Genomic DNA, 12,828 nt, shown 5'->3' with positions numbered 1-12,828 from the left:
GTGATTCCTGGGGACAATCTATAAATTAAGGACTTTGATTTTTCTTTTTAATGTACTCAGCAAAACTTTGCCAGAGCTTTCAGGTAAGTCCTCTTATTTTGTTAAACAAACAAACAAACAAACAAAAACTATTGAATAGTTTTTTCGGCACTTTTTGGAGACATTTTGTAAAGGTCAGAACATTCTTATATGGGGTGTATATCTCTAACATATAACTTTCATAAAATTAAATACAGTAACTTCAAAAAACTTCAAAATGTATCTGTTCTGATCCTGACGAAAACAGCATTTAGTACATTAAAATGTTTTAAAATGAATGAGCTAGGCACTCTTGTGGGCCAAAGGGAAGGACTTAGAGTGAAAAGTTTATCCCTGGGACCTTGATACCTAATCAAGGACAGTAGCTGGGGCTACTGGTTGGAGAAGTGACAAGTAATAGTCATAGCCCAGATCAAGACTGCCTCAAACCCTAAGCCCAGCGTGAGATTTGGAGTTCGTTTCTTAAGGGGGACCCGGTCAGCCAGCAACTTCCTCTCAGGGCTGCTGAGCAGAGTACTGGGTAGCCGGGGACACCCACCTGGTCCTTCAGGGAGTGTGTCCGCTGGCTTCCTGGGGGCTGGTCTGGGCTGAGCACCTTCCCCACTGCTTTTCTCTGCTCCGCTTTCGCCTACTCCCTGGGAGGGGGCCCTGTGCGCTGCCGAGTTCTCAACACTGTGTGGAAAGAACGCTTTTATCTCCACCTCCGCTCAGAGAGGACGTCTCAGACTAGAGGCTCTGTCTGCAAGGCCCAGAACTTATTTTTCTCCAGGTCCTTTGACTTAGAAATGAAGATCCATGCCACGTTAGAGCTGGACGTCTGCCCAGGGCCTCAGACACCGTGAGGGTCCTGAGTTTGGCCAGTGACCACTGATTTGCGTCCCTTCACCCTTTGCCCGACTAAGGTAGTGGAGCCCTCCTTAGGCTCCCCTGGGGCAGTGGGTCTCAGACTTTGCCCCACTCAACATAGCAGCTGGGCCAAGCCATTCCTGAGGACGGTGACAGCGACCCCTAGAGCAGCCGCTCTGGGTTGGGGACGGGCATGAGTGACAGGCAGCTTGAAAAACCCCTTTGCGGATCCTGCTACCCCGCTTTTCCCCTCTCCCCCTCAGTCCCCCACTCCCACCAGGAAGCTTGACCATCTGTTGCATGACTGAGAAATATAGAAATTTTCCCATGACTTTCCTGGGCCTCACACCTCCTCAAACAGGAGCAGCCACTGTTTACTGAGCATAAACTATATATAAGGCCCTTAACTTACGATACTTCATTTAATTATCATAATAATCCCATAGTTATGGGATTCTTATATATAATCCCAAACTGTTTCCATCTCATATAAATAATGCCCGGAGAAGCTAGATGCCCAAGTAAGTTAAGTACTCAGCTAGGAAGTACTTAGCAAGGCATGGATGCAAGTTCAGCTCCAAAACCCACGCCTTTGGACCACCCTGCACCAGTGCCTCCTGCCTCAGACCAGGGGTGTTCCGTAAGAAAGTGGCTTCACTGAGCCAAAGTCACACACAACACATTTGTCCCTGTACAAAGAAGACAGAAGTTAAGTCGGGAAAGCCATCCCCAAAGTAATGGGTGGAAGTGTGTATGCATTTATATAATTTTATATTTCATTGATACCTTTTACTGATAGCAGACCCGGCCCTTTTAAACTTAATTTCCTCTGCGGCAGAAAACCCCGTGTCTGGCAGATCCCCGTGCCCTTCCCCCGCGGCGCCTGGTTCCTTGCCAGGGTGCGTCATCTGTTGCGTCTGGAGTGGTGGCCATGTGCTCGTCCTCGGAACACGATAGCATCTCAGTCCCACAGTCCCGGTCTTCCCTTGATAGAAATTTATCATTTCTCCATCCTAAATTAATTTCTTTCTTTCTGGTTTGGATTGTGTTCATTTTGCATGAGTTCACCTCGTGGGCCTCATACGAATCGTCAGAGTCTAAACACCAGATCGCTCCCCAAAAGTTAGTATTCGGCTCCCGCGGAACAGGGACATATGGCATCTGCCCTCTCTCCCCAGAGGTATCACGAAACAATCTTTTAATATTTTCCAGAGGTCCAGGAAAATAAAAAGGGACTAAGAATGTTTTGAATGGCGCACACTGCTTGCGGGGGTGCATTCTGTCCTATTTTAAAGGACGAATATGTATTAAAAAGAGCAAGTACACCTCTCCTCCGTTAATAATATGCTGTGTCACAGGGAAGGTTTTCCTGCAGTAATGGATGCAGTAACATTGCTGCAGAGGCCGGCCCTCCCCTGGTCCCGTGCCAGCACATCCCGTCCTAGGGGATGCCAGGGCTGTTTCGATTTCTGCCTATCTCCCCATGGCAGTCTCGAGTGGCCTCAGGAGCCCTGAGGACATGCTAAAGGACGTTGGTGGACTTTTGAAGTTGTTTGGCGGAGCCTTTCGAAGCCCCAAAGAAAACTCAAAAGCACTAGGGAGAGGTCCGAGCACGGGTAGAGGGCTCACGATGAGACGCCCTTCATCCCTGGCTTCCTGGCTCTGTGTGGACTAATTACCGCTCAAGCCTCGGGTACCAGTGATGCGGTCGTGAGCAGGGACAGTGTCTCAGGTGGCTCCTGGTCCTCTTCCCCACCCGCACTGCTTGTACGTTTTGGCACCGTAGGCATCAGAACTGGATTAAAATTCTAGCTGCTCGTGATCCCCTCTTTCTCTCCTCCACCTGTAAACCCAAAGAACTACACAACGAAGGCGCTGGCAATGAAGGTAGGCAGGCCCAAACCCACCCGAACGAGCTAAGACTTTAGTGTCAGCAACATGGGTTGCATCCACCTAGAAAATCTTCAGAATTTTCAAGAGCCGGGTACCTATAGTTGGAAAGCATTTCCTTCTGAAGTGGGATTTGGAGGATGAATCAACATGAAGAACTTTAAGTATCTCTCAGCTACCTGACAGTGTTCTTTCCTCTTTCCTTCCTAAAGATGCTCTGGCACCTCTAGCCATAGGGCCCAAGTTCAAATTCAAAATAAAACTCTACTCTGAAGATGTTTGACAAGACACTCTGGGATGCCTCAGTTTTCTGCTTTACAGAGGAGGCTGAGATTTAGCTTTATTATGATTACTTGGTAAACAAAGGGTGCTGTTTACCAACCCCTCTTTCCTGGGGGAGGGGGTCTTTCTGTCACTATCCTAACTGCCACCAGCCTCTGGAGTTTTCACAACTCCACCAACATGTTTGGAGCCCCTGCTAGTTCAGGCCTATGCTGGGCCATTTCCAGGGCTACAAAGAGAGTCAAGACATGGCCCCTTTGCTTGAGAACCTGACGCATAAGCAAAGGATTGCCTTGAAATTCAGCAAATGCTGTGTCAGAGGAATGCCTGGGAAGCCACATTTCCTCTTCCACACGATCTTTGTAAAAATCTTCAAAACAGAGCAAACAACAGAAGCACGTTGGTCCAGAGCACCCTTTTCATAAACATTCTGCTGCTCTCCAGGGCTGAGGGAAAGGGTGAGAAGAAGACCGCCCCAGGGCTGAGAATCATTCAGTTAAACAAGACAGCTTTCTCCAAACCATTTTTAGTACAAACCTGAAAAAGTAGGTTTAGTTCAACTTTGTAAAATTCAGACATTTCTCCCTGGTAGTTCGAGCTCTAGCCTTGGGTCAAACTTAATAGGAAAGTGACTTTACAAATTGAGTTCCTGTAGACAAGGAGGAAAGCAAAGCTTGTTCTGCTGTTGCCGCTTTGGCTGTGGCATTTGAGGTTTCTGTAATTTCATAAAAGGTCAAGAATATAATTTCAGGAGCATACAAGCAAATGGCCTGGATGTTCCACAGCAATCCATGTGTCTTCTCTCCTTCTTGACACACGGAACTGTAGACTCCTTGAGGTCAAAGACCAGGTCTCTATCACCTCTGTAGCCACCAAAGAACCATGCTCATTACTGCTTGCTGAATGATTACCTGGGGGCAGTGGTCCTCAGAGTTTAGGGTACGGAGGAAGGCAGATATTTTATTTGAGGTTTTATTTCTTGCCAAATGTTTTCATTTACCAACTTAAAGCAAGCAGTGAAGTTTTTATTCTTATGGTGTACATTTAGTCCTAGCACCTGTTTTTAGTCTCATTTTCCAGATTCAGCTACTTTCCTATAAATATGCACTTCTAGTAATTAAGGATTTTATTGTGACTTTATAGTTCTGTCCTCAAGGAATCCAGAAAGAAACCTTTCAGTATTCATTTCGGTGGTCCTCCACAGGGCTCGCTGTCTGATATAAAATACGGGTAAATCTAATTGAGTGTTTAATCCTATTTTGTAAGGTTCTGGGTAGTCAACCCACAAGGTCCTTTTTCCTAGTAAGCTCTAGGGCCACTGCAGCCCAGGTTTGCTTGCATTTTCCCCTCAGCTGTAGGCTTAGCATCTAACCTGATTGTTTGGTGTCCTGGAAGCCAATACACCCTCTCGTTCCCTGGGAATTCTGCTCCTTGTCTATCCGGCTGTAGAGGAGGATTTTCAGCCTTCCTGGGTCCCACACCAGCTCTCTGCTTTGAGTGTAGCAAGGCTGAAGTGTTACTCATTCTAGGGAAACAGAGGATCAATTGGTAGCCATGGGGAGGACAAAGCCAAGAACTTCCTTGATCTTCTGACCAGCACCATCCCACATCCATCCCCTTTGTGGAGGCACTGAATCCAAGTGTCGGCTCCATTCTAGCTCTCTGTTCCTGCCTGGGACTGCTGGCTTTTATCAAAGCTGTCAGACCAAGAGTCCAGATGCCCTGCCATCAAATGAAACATCTTAAACTAGATAGGAAATTGCTCATGTATTCCAGTCTTAGATTTGCTTTGTCATAATTTTTAGTGATTCACGAAAAGCAGAATCCAGAAACACTTCAGCTTTTAGTTTTCCTCTTGATTAAATGTTTTCAAATTTGCAAACATACTCTTCAGAAGCCTCTTAAGAAGAGTTACTGAAAGGGACCCTGTGCTCCTTCTGTGATATGAGGATTCCCCTCGTAGATGAGTAATTTCACGTTCTCGTTTATCTGTTTGCGCGTACATTTAAAATTTCTAACGGGAAGTATTTTGTTGGCCCTCTAACTGAAGTGCTTTTTCTCCACCCCCATCCCATAGTACACACACAGCCTTGCTGAAGGTCTAGTGTTTATGTGGGGTTATCTAGCACCCCAAGCCCTGCATTTAGCCAGGGCTGACTCAGCCTTCCTCCATCATGTTCTCTGCCCACACGGGGGCCTGAAGAATCAACAGAGGCATACTTGGGGCTCTCAGTCCATTTCTTCACGAGGCTGAGGCAATTCGGGTTGCTCGGGGTACCCTGCACCCGGGCAGGGGAGCCGCCCTGAGGCAGAGGGGTTTCACCTCCTCGCATCCAAACCACAGCGCTCTCTAGTGGAGGAAATCAGCTTGAAAATGATTGTTTCAATCTAGTTTCATTCATCAGGTACAGTTATAACAACTTGGTCAATGTTTTGGCATTGACCGCAGGCTAGTACCCTGAAGGTCCTGGAGGTATAGTGGAAGAAGTAATTTTTAGAAGTAAATGACATGAATGGTTTCTAAGATGCCCTTGAACCACACTGTAAATATCTGGCCTCACGATGTGTTTGGAGGCTCATCACTCTCTTGCCATAATGTACAACTGGGAAATTCTCCATACTGAACATTTTAAAACCCTATTTTAAAAATTTGTTCTTGATCACCTTCACTCCCATTGTATTCATTTGGACCCCTAAAACTGGCCTTTATCTGTAGGTGAAAAGCTAGACTCTCTTGGTTTCCCCAGCAGATATGAAATGGCAGCGCTTGTGAAGTAGTGGTTTCTGATGATTATTAAGTATGCGTTGTGTCCTTTGACGGTAGACCTGTCGTGGCTGGCACTACAGTGTCTTGGAAGTGGTAACACAAATGAGGAAGCTGTTTAAAGCTGCAGTGTGACTAAGCCCTCCTTCACACACCCACCACGGCGGAGGGGCAGTGTTGGCTGGGCTGCATGCGAAGCAGAGACCCCGGGAGCTCCAAGTTCTGATCTTAGTGCGGCCGTGAGGCTCTGGCAAAGCGAGTTCATTTTCATTGTCACCTCCATTTCACTTCTATCAAGGGAGACAGTGATGAAAGGCCCAAGAGGTCACGGGATGCTCAGTTAATGGCTGTATCCCTTTCTATATTCCTCGAGCACCTCATCCGCTGGTTCTCCAGCAGAACACCCAGGGGTGCACACAACCCAAGTCTGAAGAGTGTGAACTGCTTCTTGAGAGTTGTCAGTGTGGCCGTGAGAGCCATTCAGAAAACTGTCACAGCTACACTTCACTTCGTGGAGAGAGAACTTCAAGAGAGAGACTGGGAAGAGGACGGGCAGAAACTCGCATCCTGCCCACACCACTTCAGAGGGAGGGTCAGAGCACAGCCACCTTGCAGGGGGACTTAGGCCTGGGACTGGCCACAGCAGCGGTTTTACTACAAGTATGACAGCGTTAGCAGCCTGTGAATGTTTCTATGCTGGCATGTCCGTTGTCCTCACACTTGGTCAGCCCCTTAAAGTTCACTTATTTCTTTTAAAAAAGGAAAAGAGAATGTTTTACAAAATAGTTACACCACAGTGCAAGATCAGTGCGGTAAGAAATGAATCCTTAACAGGGTGATTCAAAAGATCTGAAATTAAGTTGTTTTTATTTATTTATTTTTTAAACTTTCTCTTTGCAGGTCGACTGCCAGGGAGTATGCTCTGAAAATTATCAAGAAAAGCAAGTGTCGAGGCAAAGTATGTATAAGGTTTATTCTTATGAAAATACAGTGTTTTGGAGGCAGGACGAAACACAAAGATGAGCTCCCGAATAAACATAAGTTTACGCCAGGAGCTGTGTTTTGGTGGAACAGAATGTTATAGACGTATTAGGATAAAACTTTATTCTATAAATATTCCTGGAATAAAAGTTAGTGGGAATGATTGGATGTTATTTCTGTTCCTTCTCTGTGTTTGCCTGTTTGCTTACTTCTTCTGTTACTTTTGTGATCTGAGTTTCATTTCATCCTTCTATATGCAGTTATACTTACCAGGGTAGGTTCTGAAATTACAAGCATCTTCTAAGGACCTTCAACATCTCTTGGCAATTCTAGGCTATGTGAATATCAGAATTTAAGATAGACTCCTTATATTTTACCCAAAATACATCTCCCTTGATCTTCAAATAGTATAGTTTTGTTCATTCGAGTTAGCTCCTCATATATTTTGATGTGTATATTGATTAAGGTAACTTTTGCCTTGAACAGGAGCACATGATCCAGAATGAGGTGTCTATTTTAAGAAGAGTGAAGCATCCCAATATCGTTCTTCTGATTGAAGAGATGGATGTACCAACGGAGCTGTATCTTGTCATGGAATTAGTAAAGGTGTGTATTTTGGAGAAAGAGATAAACCTGTACAAGGCACCCCACTCTTTTTTTTTTTTTTTTTTTCGGTACGCAGGCCTCTCACTGTTGCGGCCTCTCCCGTTGTGGAGCGCAGGCTCCGGATGCACAGGCTCAGCGGCCACGGCTCACGGGCCCAGCCGCTCCGCGGCATGTGGGATCTTCCCGGACCGGGGCACGAACCCGCGTCCCCTGCATCGGCAGGCGTATTTTCAACCACTGCGCCATCAGGGAAGCCCCACCCCACTCTTCTATATAATAGAGCTCTCTCCTTTATTTCCTCCCACCCACATCCAGTCTCTTATTTCTGTGCATTGGCATAATGGTTAAGAGTATTAGCCCTAGAATTATACTCAGAAGTTCAAGTCCCAGCCTTGACATAAATAGCTCCCTGATCTTAGGCATACCTGTCTGTACCTTGGTTCTCTCCTGTGTAAAATGAGAATAATAATCGCTGGGACTCAAAATGGCTAGGAGTGGTATCGTGAGGGTAAGAGGGAGGTCCTTCACCAGCTTCTGTGACACAGGAGGGATCCGATGCCAATACAGTGATTGTTATTGTTGTAGTAGAAGCTGTTCACTTTTCCAGGAACTGCATCCAGAAGTATCATTATTACGAGAACAGGCTTTACACTGTGAGACACCACCAGAATAGAAAAAGAGCCCCATCTTAATAATTACGTGAATCGTCTGCCACCTTTCGCTGAAGGTTACAGTCTCATCCTGTCGCATAAGATTCAGTTTGTATTCTGCTCAATCATAGAATATGGGAACGGCCAAATGTTGACGATGGTTGAGTCTGGGTGAAAGGTAACCCCCTTGTTCCCTCTACTTCCATGCTTGAAATGTTCTTAATTAGAAGTTTTTAAGAATTGAATGTTTCCTGTTCATGAAGTCGTAGTTTTCTCAAGCCTTTTCTATTATGTCACTCTAACTGAAGACGTAAGTAGTTTCTACATTAGTTGTAAAGTGATATAAGTTAGTCACGTCACTTTCTCCATCAGCGGTGCGCCAGTGAGCAGCGGGGGCTCCAGGAGCCTGTTTAGAATCGCTCACCAGGGGCCTCCCTGGTGGCGCAGTGGTTGAGAGTCCGCCTGCCGATGCAGGGGATACGGGTTCGTGCCCCGGTCTGGGAGGATCCCATATGCCGTGGAGCGGCTGGGCCCGTGAGCCATGGCCGCTGGGCCTGCGCGTCCGGAGCCTGTGCTCCGCAACGGGGGAGGCCACAACAGTGAGAGGCCCGCATACCGCAAAAAAAAAAAAAAAAAAAAAAAAGCTCACCTGAGCTGGTGGTGGGAATCAGCACCCTGGAATGTGGGGTTTCCTTCTGTAAAGATTTAAGACCAGGCAAGCATTTAATCAACGAATCTGTTACTATATAGAAGAATGTTCGTTCTAGGGCCTGTACACTTTCACTATTCAGGCTTTCCTTGCTTTACATCTGTTGGCCTTTTTTAACGTAGTGGTTATTTATGTTTATAGATGAAGCCTGTTCTTTTTCTACTTCAAGTTAAGATTTGTTCCTCTGAGGGCGAGGGCTTTTTTGTTTGTAGTAACACAGGTTACTGTCACGTTTGAGAATAAGGGAGATAAAAATGCTAACCGTTTATTCCAACGAAGAAAGGTCAATTTCATTTATTCAGAAGATATCATGTTGGCACTTAATGACCACGTATAGTTTGGTAACTACCAACATTGTCCATTAACAGCCTTTGTGAATTCTCTCTGGGTGACCAGGATAGCCTAACAAGGCCGGATTGTGTCTGCATAGTCCAGCACTGGGACTCCTCAGTTGAGCCACTATAATATTGTACCCTTACATTTAGTCTGACCGAGAACCACCGTGAGGCCAGGTCTGAAAGCATCCCGAGAAGTGAAGGCCAACCCCAGGCTTGACCTGAAAGTCTCCCAGGACATCCCCCCTGAGGAATTTTGCTTGGCCTGTGCTTGTCAAACCCTGAGAGGCCAGCAGGATGCCCAGGGGAGCCTGAAGCTGTAGGATAAATGAGGCCTGTGTTCCAGAAAACAGTGAAGTGACCGTTCTTAGGAGTGAAATTCCATAATTACCAGGAACGGGACTTTAGACTTCTGGCTGCAGACGTAAACACATGCACACTGCTTGTGTGCTCGGAGGAAGGGAGGCCTGTGGACGGGGTGGCCCTGGGGCCCGTTGCTAAGGGGTCATCACGAGGGAGGAAGACAACGGGAGTGGAGGGTACACTCCAGGAAGCGGCTCTGCTGAGGCCGGTGTGGAGTGAGGAGGGGGTGCGGCCCGTGCGGCTGACCAGGGGAGACATACCCTACCTGGAGCGTAGACGTAGCTGGTCTAGGTGGAGGCAGGAAACGAGGTTGAGCGGTTGGAACGAGGGTTGGGAGCAGAACGGGGAGAGCCGTGGAAAGGGAGCGCTGAGTTCACGACGAGAGCAGGAGACGTCGAGTGGGAAGGTGACGGTCCCTGCACACAGTGCTTTGGGTAAAGAGCCGGGGGACGGCCCACAAGGCTGTGTCAGAGGCAGGCCTTAAAGGGAGGACTGGTGAGATCTGTTGACTGATCTGCTGAGGGTGAAGAAGAAATGAGATTACAGGCTGCCTGGAGCCTAGATAACCAGGACGATGGTGGAGGCTTGGCAGGGTCACCCCATATGGCCCCACACAGGGTCCGGCGTGCTGTTCACGCAAACCACGGTGAAAACCCCACCTCCCGAGGTGGCGTGGAAACCCGCACAGAGCAGCCTTGCCTTTGCAAGAGACAATGTTGAGAGGGAAAGTGTTCATTTGGAAAAAAATGTATGTGCTTAGCTTGGGAACGGCTGCGGCTGGAGGGTCAGTGGGAGACACTCCCCACCCCTGAACAGAGATTATACAGTCACAGAGGGCCAGGTCAGGGTTTGAACATCGTAAGCCTACATGTGCTCTATTTTGCGTTTGCTATTTTAAAAGAAAAATTAAATCTCTTAGCTCATTAGGTAACAGATGAACACAGTCAGCCACTGGGCTCGGCTCTCTGGGACCTCATGTGCAAGAAGGATGCACACATTGTCTGTAAATCAGACCCAACTTGGCTGAAAGCGTTTCAAATAAATGGATCTAAAATTGGAGCCTAAAATCTTTGTTTCACCAAATAACGATAAATTAGCCAGGAACAGTGGAAACAAAAGTTCAGATGGATAATGGTACTAGAAAACTTTCTTTGAAATTTCTCCACCCTCCTCCCTCTCTTTCTCTTTCATCTTTGGAGTGACAGTTTCTGGTCCTTTTCTCTGTTCTTACAAAGAAGCACATTATTGAAAAAGAAAACACTACGCCCACGCCAAGAGACCTAAATCTAGAGAACTGAAGAGAACTCTGTGTGTGTGTGTGTCTCTGTGTGTGTGTGGTGTGTTAATTTCACAAGGCAGCAGAGCATTTTGTTAAGGGTGCAGTTTGCAGTGTTACCTGTTTCTCATTTTGGGAGATTTGGGATTATGAGTTTGACCTTCTGCTGGCAGTTGGCATGAGGCAGGTAGCACATGCCACCAGGATTCCCAGGTGTCCCAAGGCCTCTGCCCTGGAAACCTGGCTCCGCTTCCCCTCCCTGGCTGGGAGTTTAAAGGCAGAGAATCCTCTCTCTTTCCTTTGAGCTCTGGAGGAAATGTCACTGGCTCTCACAGTGGGGAGAGAAATCACTCTAAGGTCTCCGGGCCTTGGAGAGAGAGGTGACAGGAAAAGCCCTCGGAACCCAGAGACCCTGAACACATCCTTCACTCCCTTTATAGCGTGTCAGGCGCCTCTCCAGGCAGCCCCATTGGACCATCTGTTAACGTGCTTCTCCTCCTGCTGTTCTGTCTCAGGGAGGCGACCTCTTCGACGCCATCACTTCCACTAACAAATACACTGAGCGAGACGCCAGTGGGATGCTGTACAACCTGGCCAGCGCCATCAAATACCTGCACAGCGTCAACATCGTCCACCGTGACATCAAGCCAGAGAATCTGCTGGTAAGAGGGATTCCAACTGCAGGACGTCTTGAGTTCCAAGCATTCATGAGTGAATATGAACGTTTCTCTCTTTTTTTTGCTTTTCCATTTTCTTAAAAAAAAAAAAAAATGACTGTAAAGGCTGTTTTCCAGCTGGCCTTCAGTAACTAGCTGGAAACTAGTCTTTTAAGTTGATCTGTCAGGGTTGGCGTACCGTTAGGAGCACTTAATTTATTAGCAAATAAAAACCCGAGGCAGGGGGACAGGAATAGAGCTCAAGAAGTCTAGGGCGATGGTTAAGACCATGGGCCAGGCCAGTCATGAGGAGTATTTACACTGACATTATTTATCAACAGCACTTTTGTGTTAGAAAGCTTCTACCTGGGGGGAAAAAAAAATGGAAGCCTTTGTAGACTTTGTCTTAGTCTCCCATTTTACGTCCTAATGATATGATCTCAGAGCTGAGAGAATAAATCATTGTGAGTTTTCAAGACACCAGCCCCTCAGCATAAAAATAACCATGATGACGACAGATTTAAAGATCAGAGACATTCCGTCCTCCCTTTAGGCCCATTTGGTTTGCTTTTCATGAACTTCGTGTCTCTGGGGAAACACTGAGAGTTCTTCATGGAAGCAAAGGAGGATGTTCTCCTAACCCCATTGTTAAGGGGACCGTATTGAGAGAATTCAGGAGACAGAGGCTGGGCATCGGGGAGCTGTAACTAGTGAATGTGGGAGTATCATAAATTTTGTTGGCTATTCAGGGTGGAATGTTAATGAAATATATTCAGTTTCTCACCCCGACCCGAGATGCTAGTTCTTCTTCTACTTTCATTATCCAACCCCAAGAGTCATGTATTATATGACTGTTAGTTTGTCCATCTCTTCAGAAATCTGGGAAATGAGGATTCTCTTTCTGAAGCAGTGTTTCTCCAACGGTGGTCCAAAGACCCCCTGCATCAGAATGACTCCCAGATGCCTGTTAAAAATGTAAATTTCTGAGCTTCCCTGTAGCCCCACCGAATCAGAATCTGGTGACTGGTGACAGGGTGCAGATCTGCACTGCAGCCAGCTCCCCAGCTGAATGAACACTCAAGTTCAACGGCAGATGAACAGCCCAACTCCCACCACCAATAAAGGCTGTTAAGACCTGCTGCTGTGGAGGCCACCTGTGCTCACCCCATGCTAAGGGCTTCAATCTCGGTATTTCATTCCATCCTCACAACAGCCATACGGGGTAAGGTCTATCACTGTCCCATTTCACAGGTGAGGAAACGGGGTGCCTAGAAGTTGAAAGACCCCCTCGAGGTAATCACAGCTCTTAAGTGGAAGGGCCAAGGTCACAACCTATGTCCTACTCCAAGGCCCAAACTTTTAACCACTAGACTGCATAAAGCCGTGAATTAGGGAGAGAGGCTTTCTATGTGCTTCCTCTGTGCCATGGAC

General features: G+C 46.9%; 1 protein-coding gene across 2 annotated transcripts in view; it reads left to right on the top strand.

The window, feature by feature from the left end:
• The window catches only part of DCLK1 (doublecortin like kinase 1), a 323,007-nt gene that overhangs the window by 266,076 nt on the left and 44,103 nt on the right, over positions 1 to 12,828 (top strand). For both annotated transcript variants that reach the window (XM_082602552.1, XM_082602551.1), the window contains exons 9-11: positions 6,722 to 6,779; positions 7,289 to 7,408; positions 11,257 to 11,403. In XM_082602552.1, coding sequence (XP_082458678.1) covers positions 6,722 to 6,779; positions 7,289 to 7,408; positions 11,257 to 11,403 — 325 coding nt within the window. The remainder of the gene's footprint in view (positions 1 to 6,721; positions 6,780 to 7,288; positions 7,409 to 11,256; positions 11,404 to 12,828) is intronic.

The sequence above is a fragment of the Mesoplodon mirus genome, assembly GCF_964341445.2.
Source record: "Mesoplodon mirus genome assembly, chromosome: 17".
Taxonomy (NCBI): domain Eukaryota; kingdom Metazoa; phylum Chordata; class Mammalia; order Artiodactyla; family Ziphiidae; genus Mesoplodon; species Mesoplodon mirus.
This window is presented reverse-complemented; position numbering and strand designations above follow the sequence as displayed.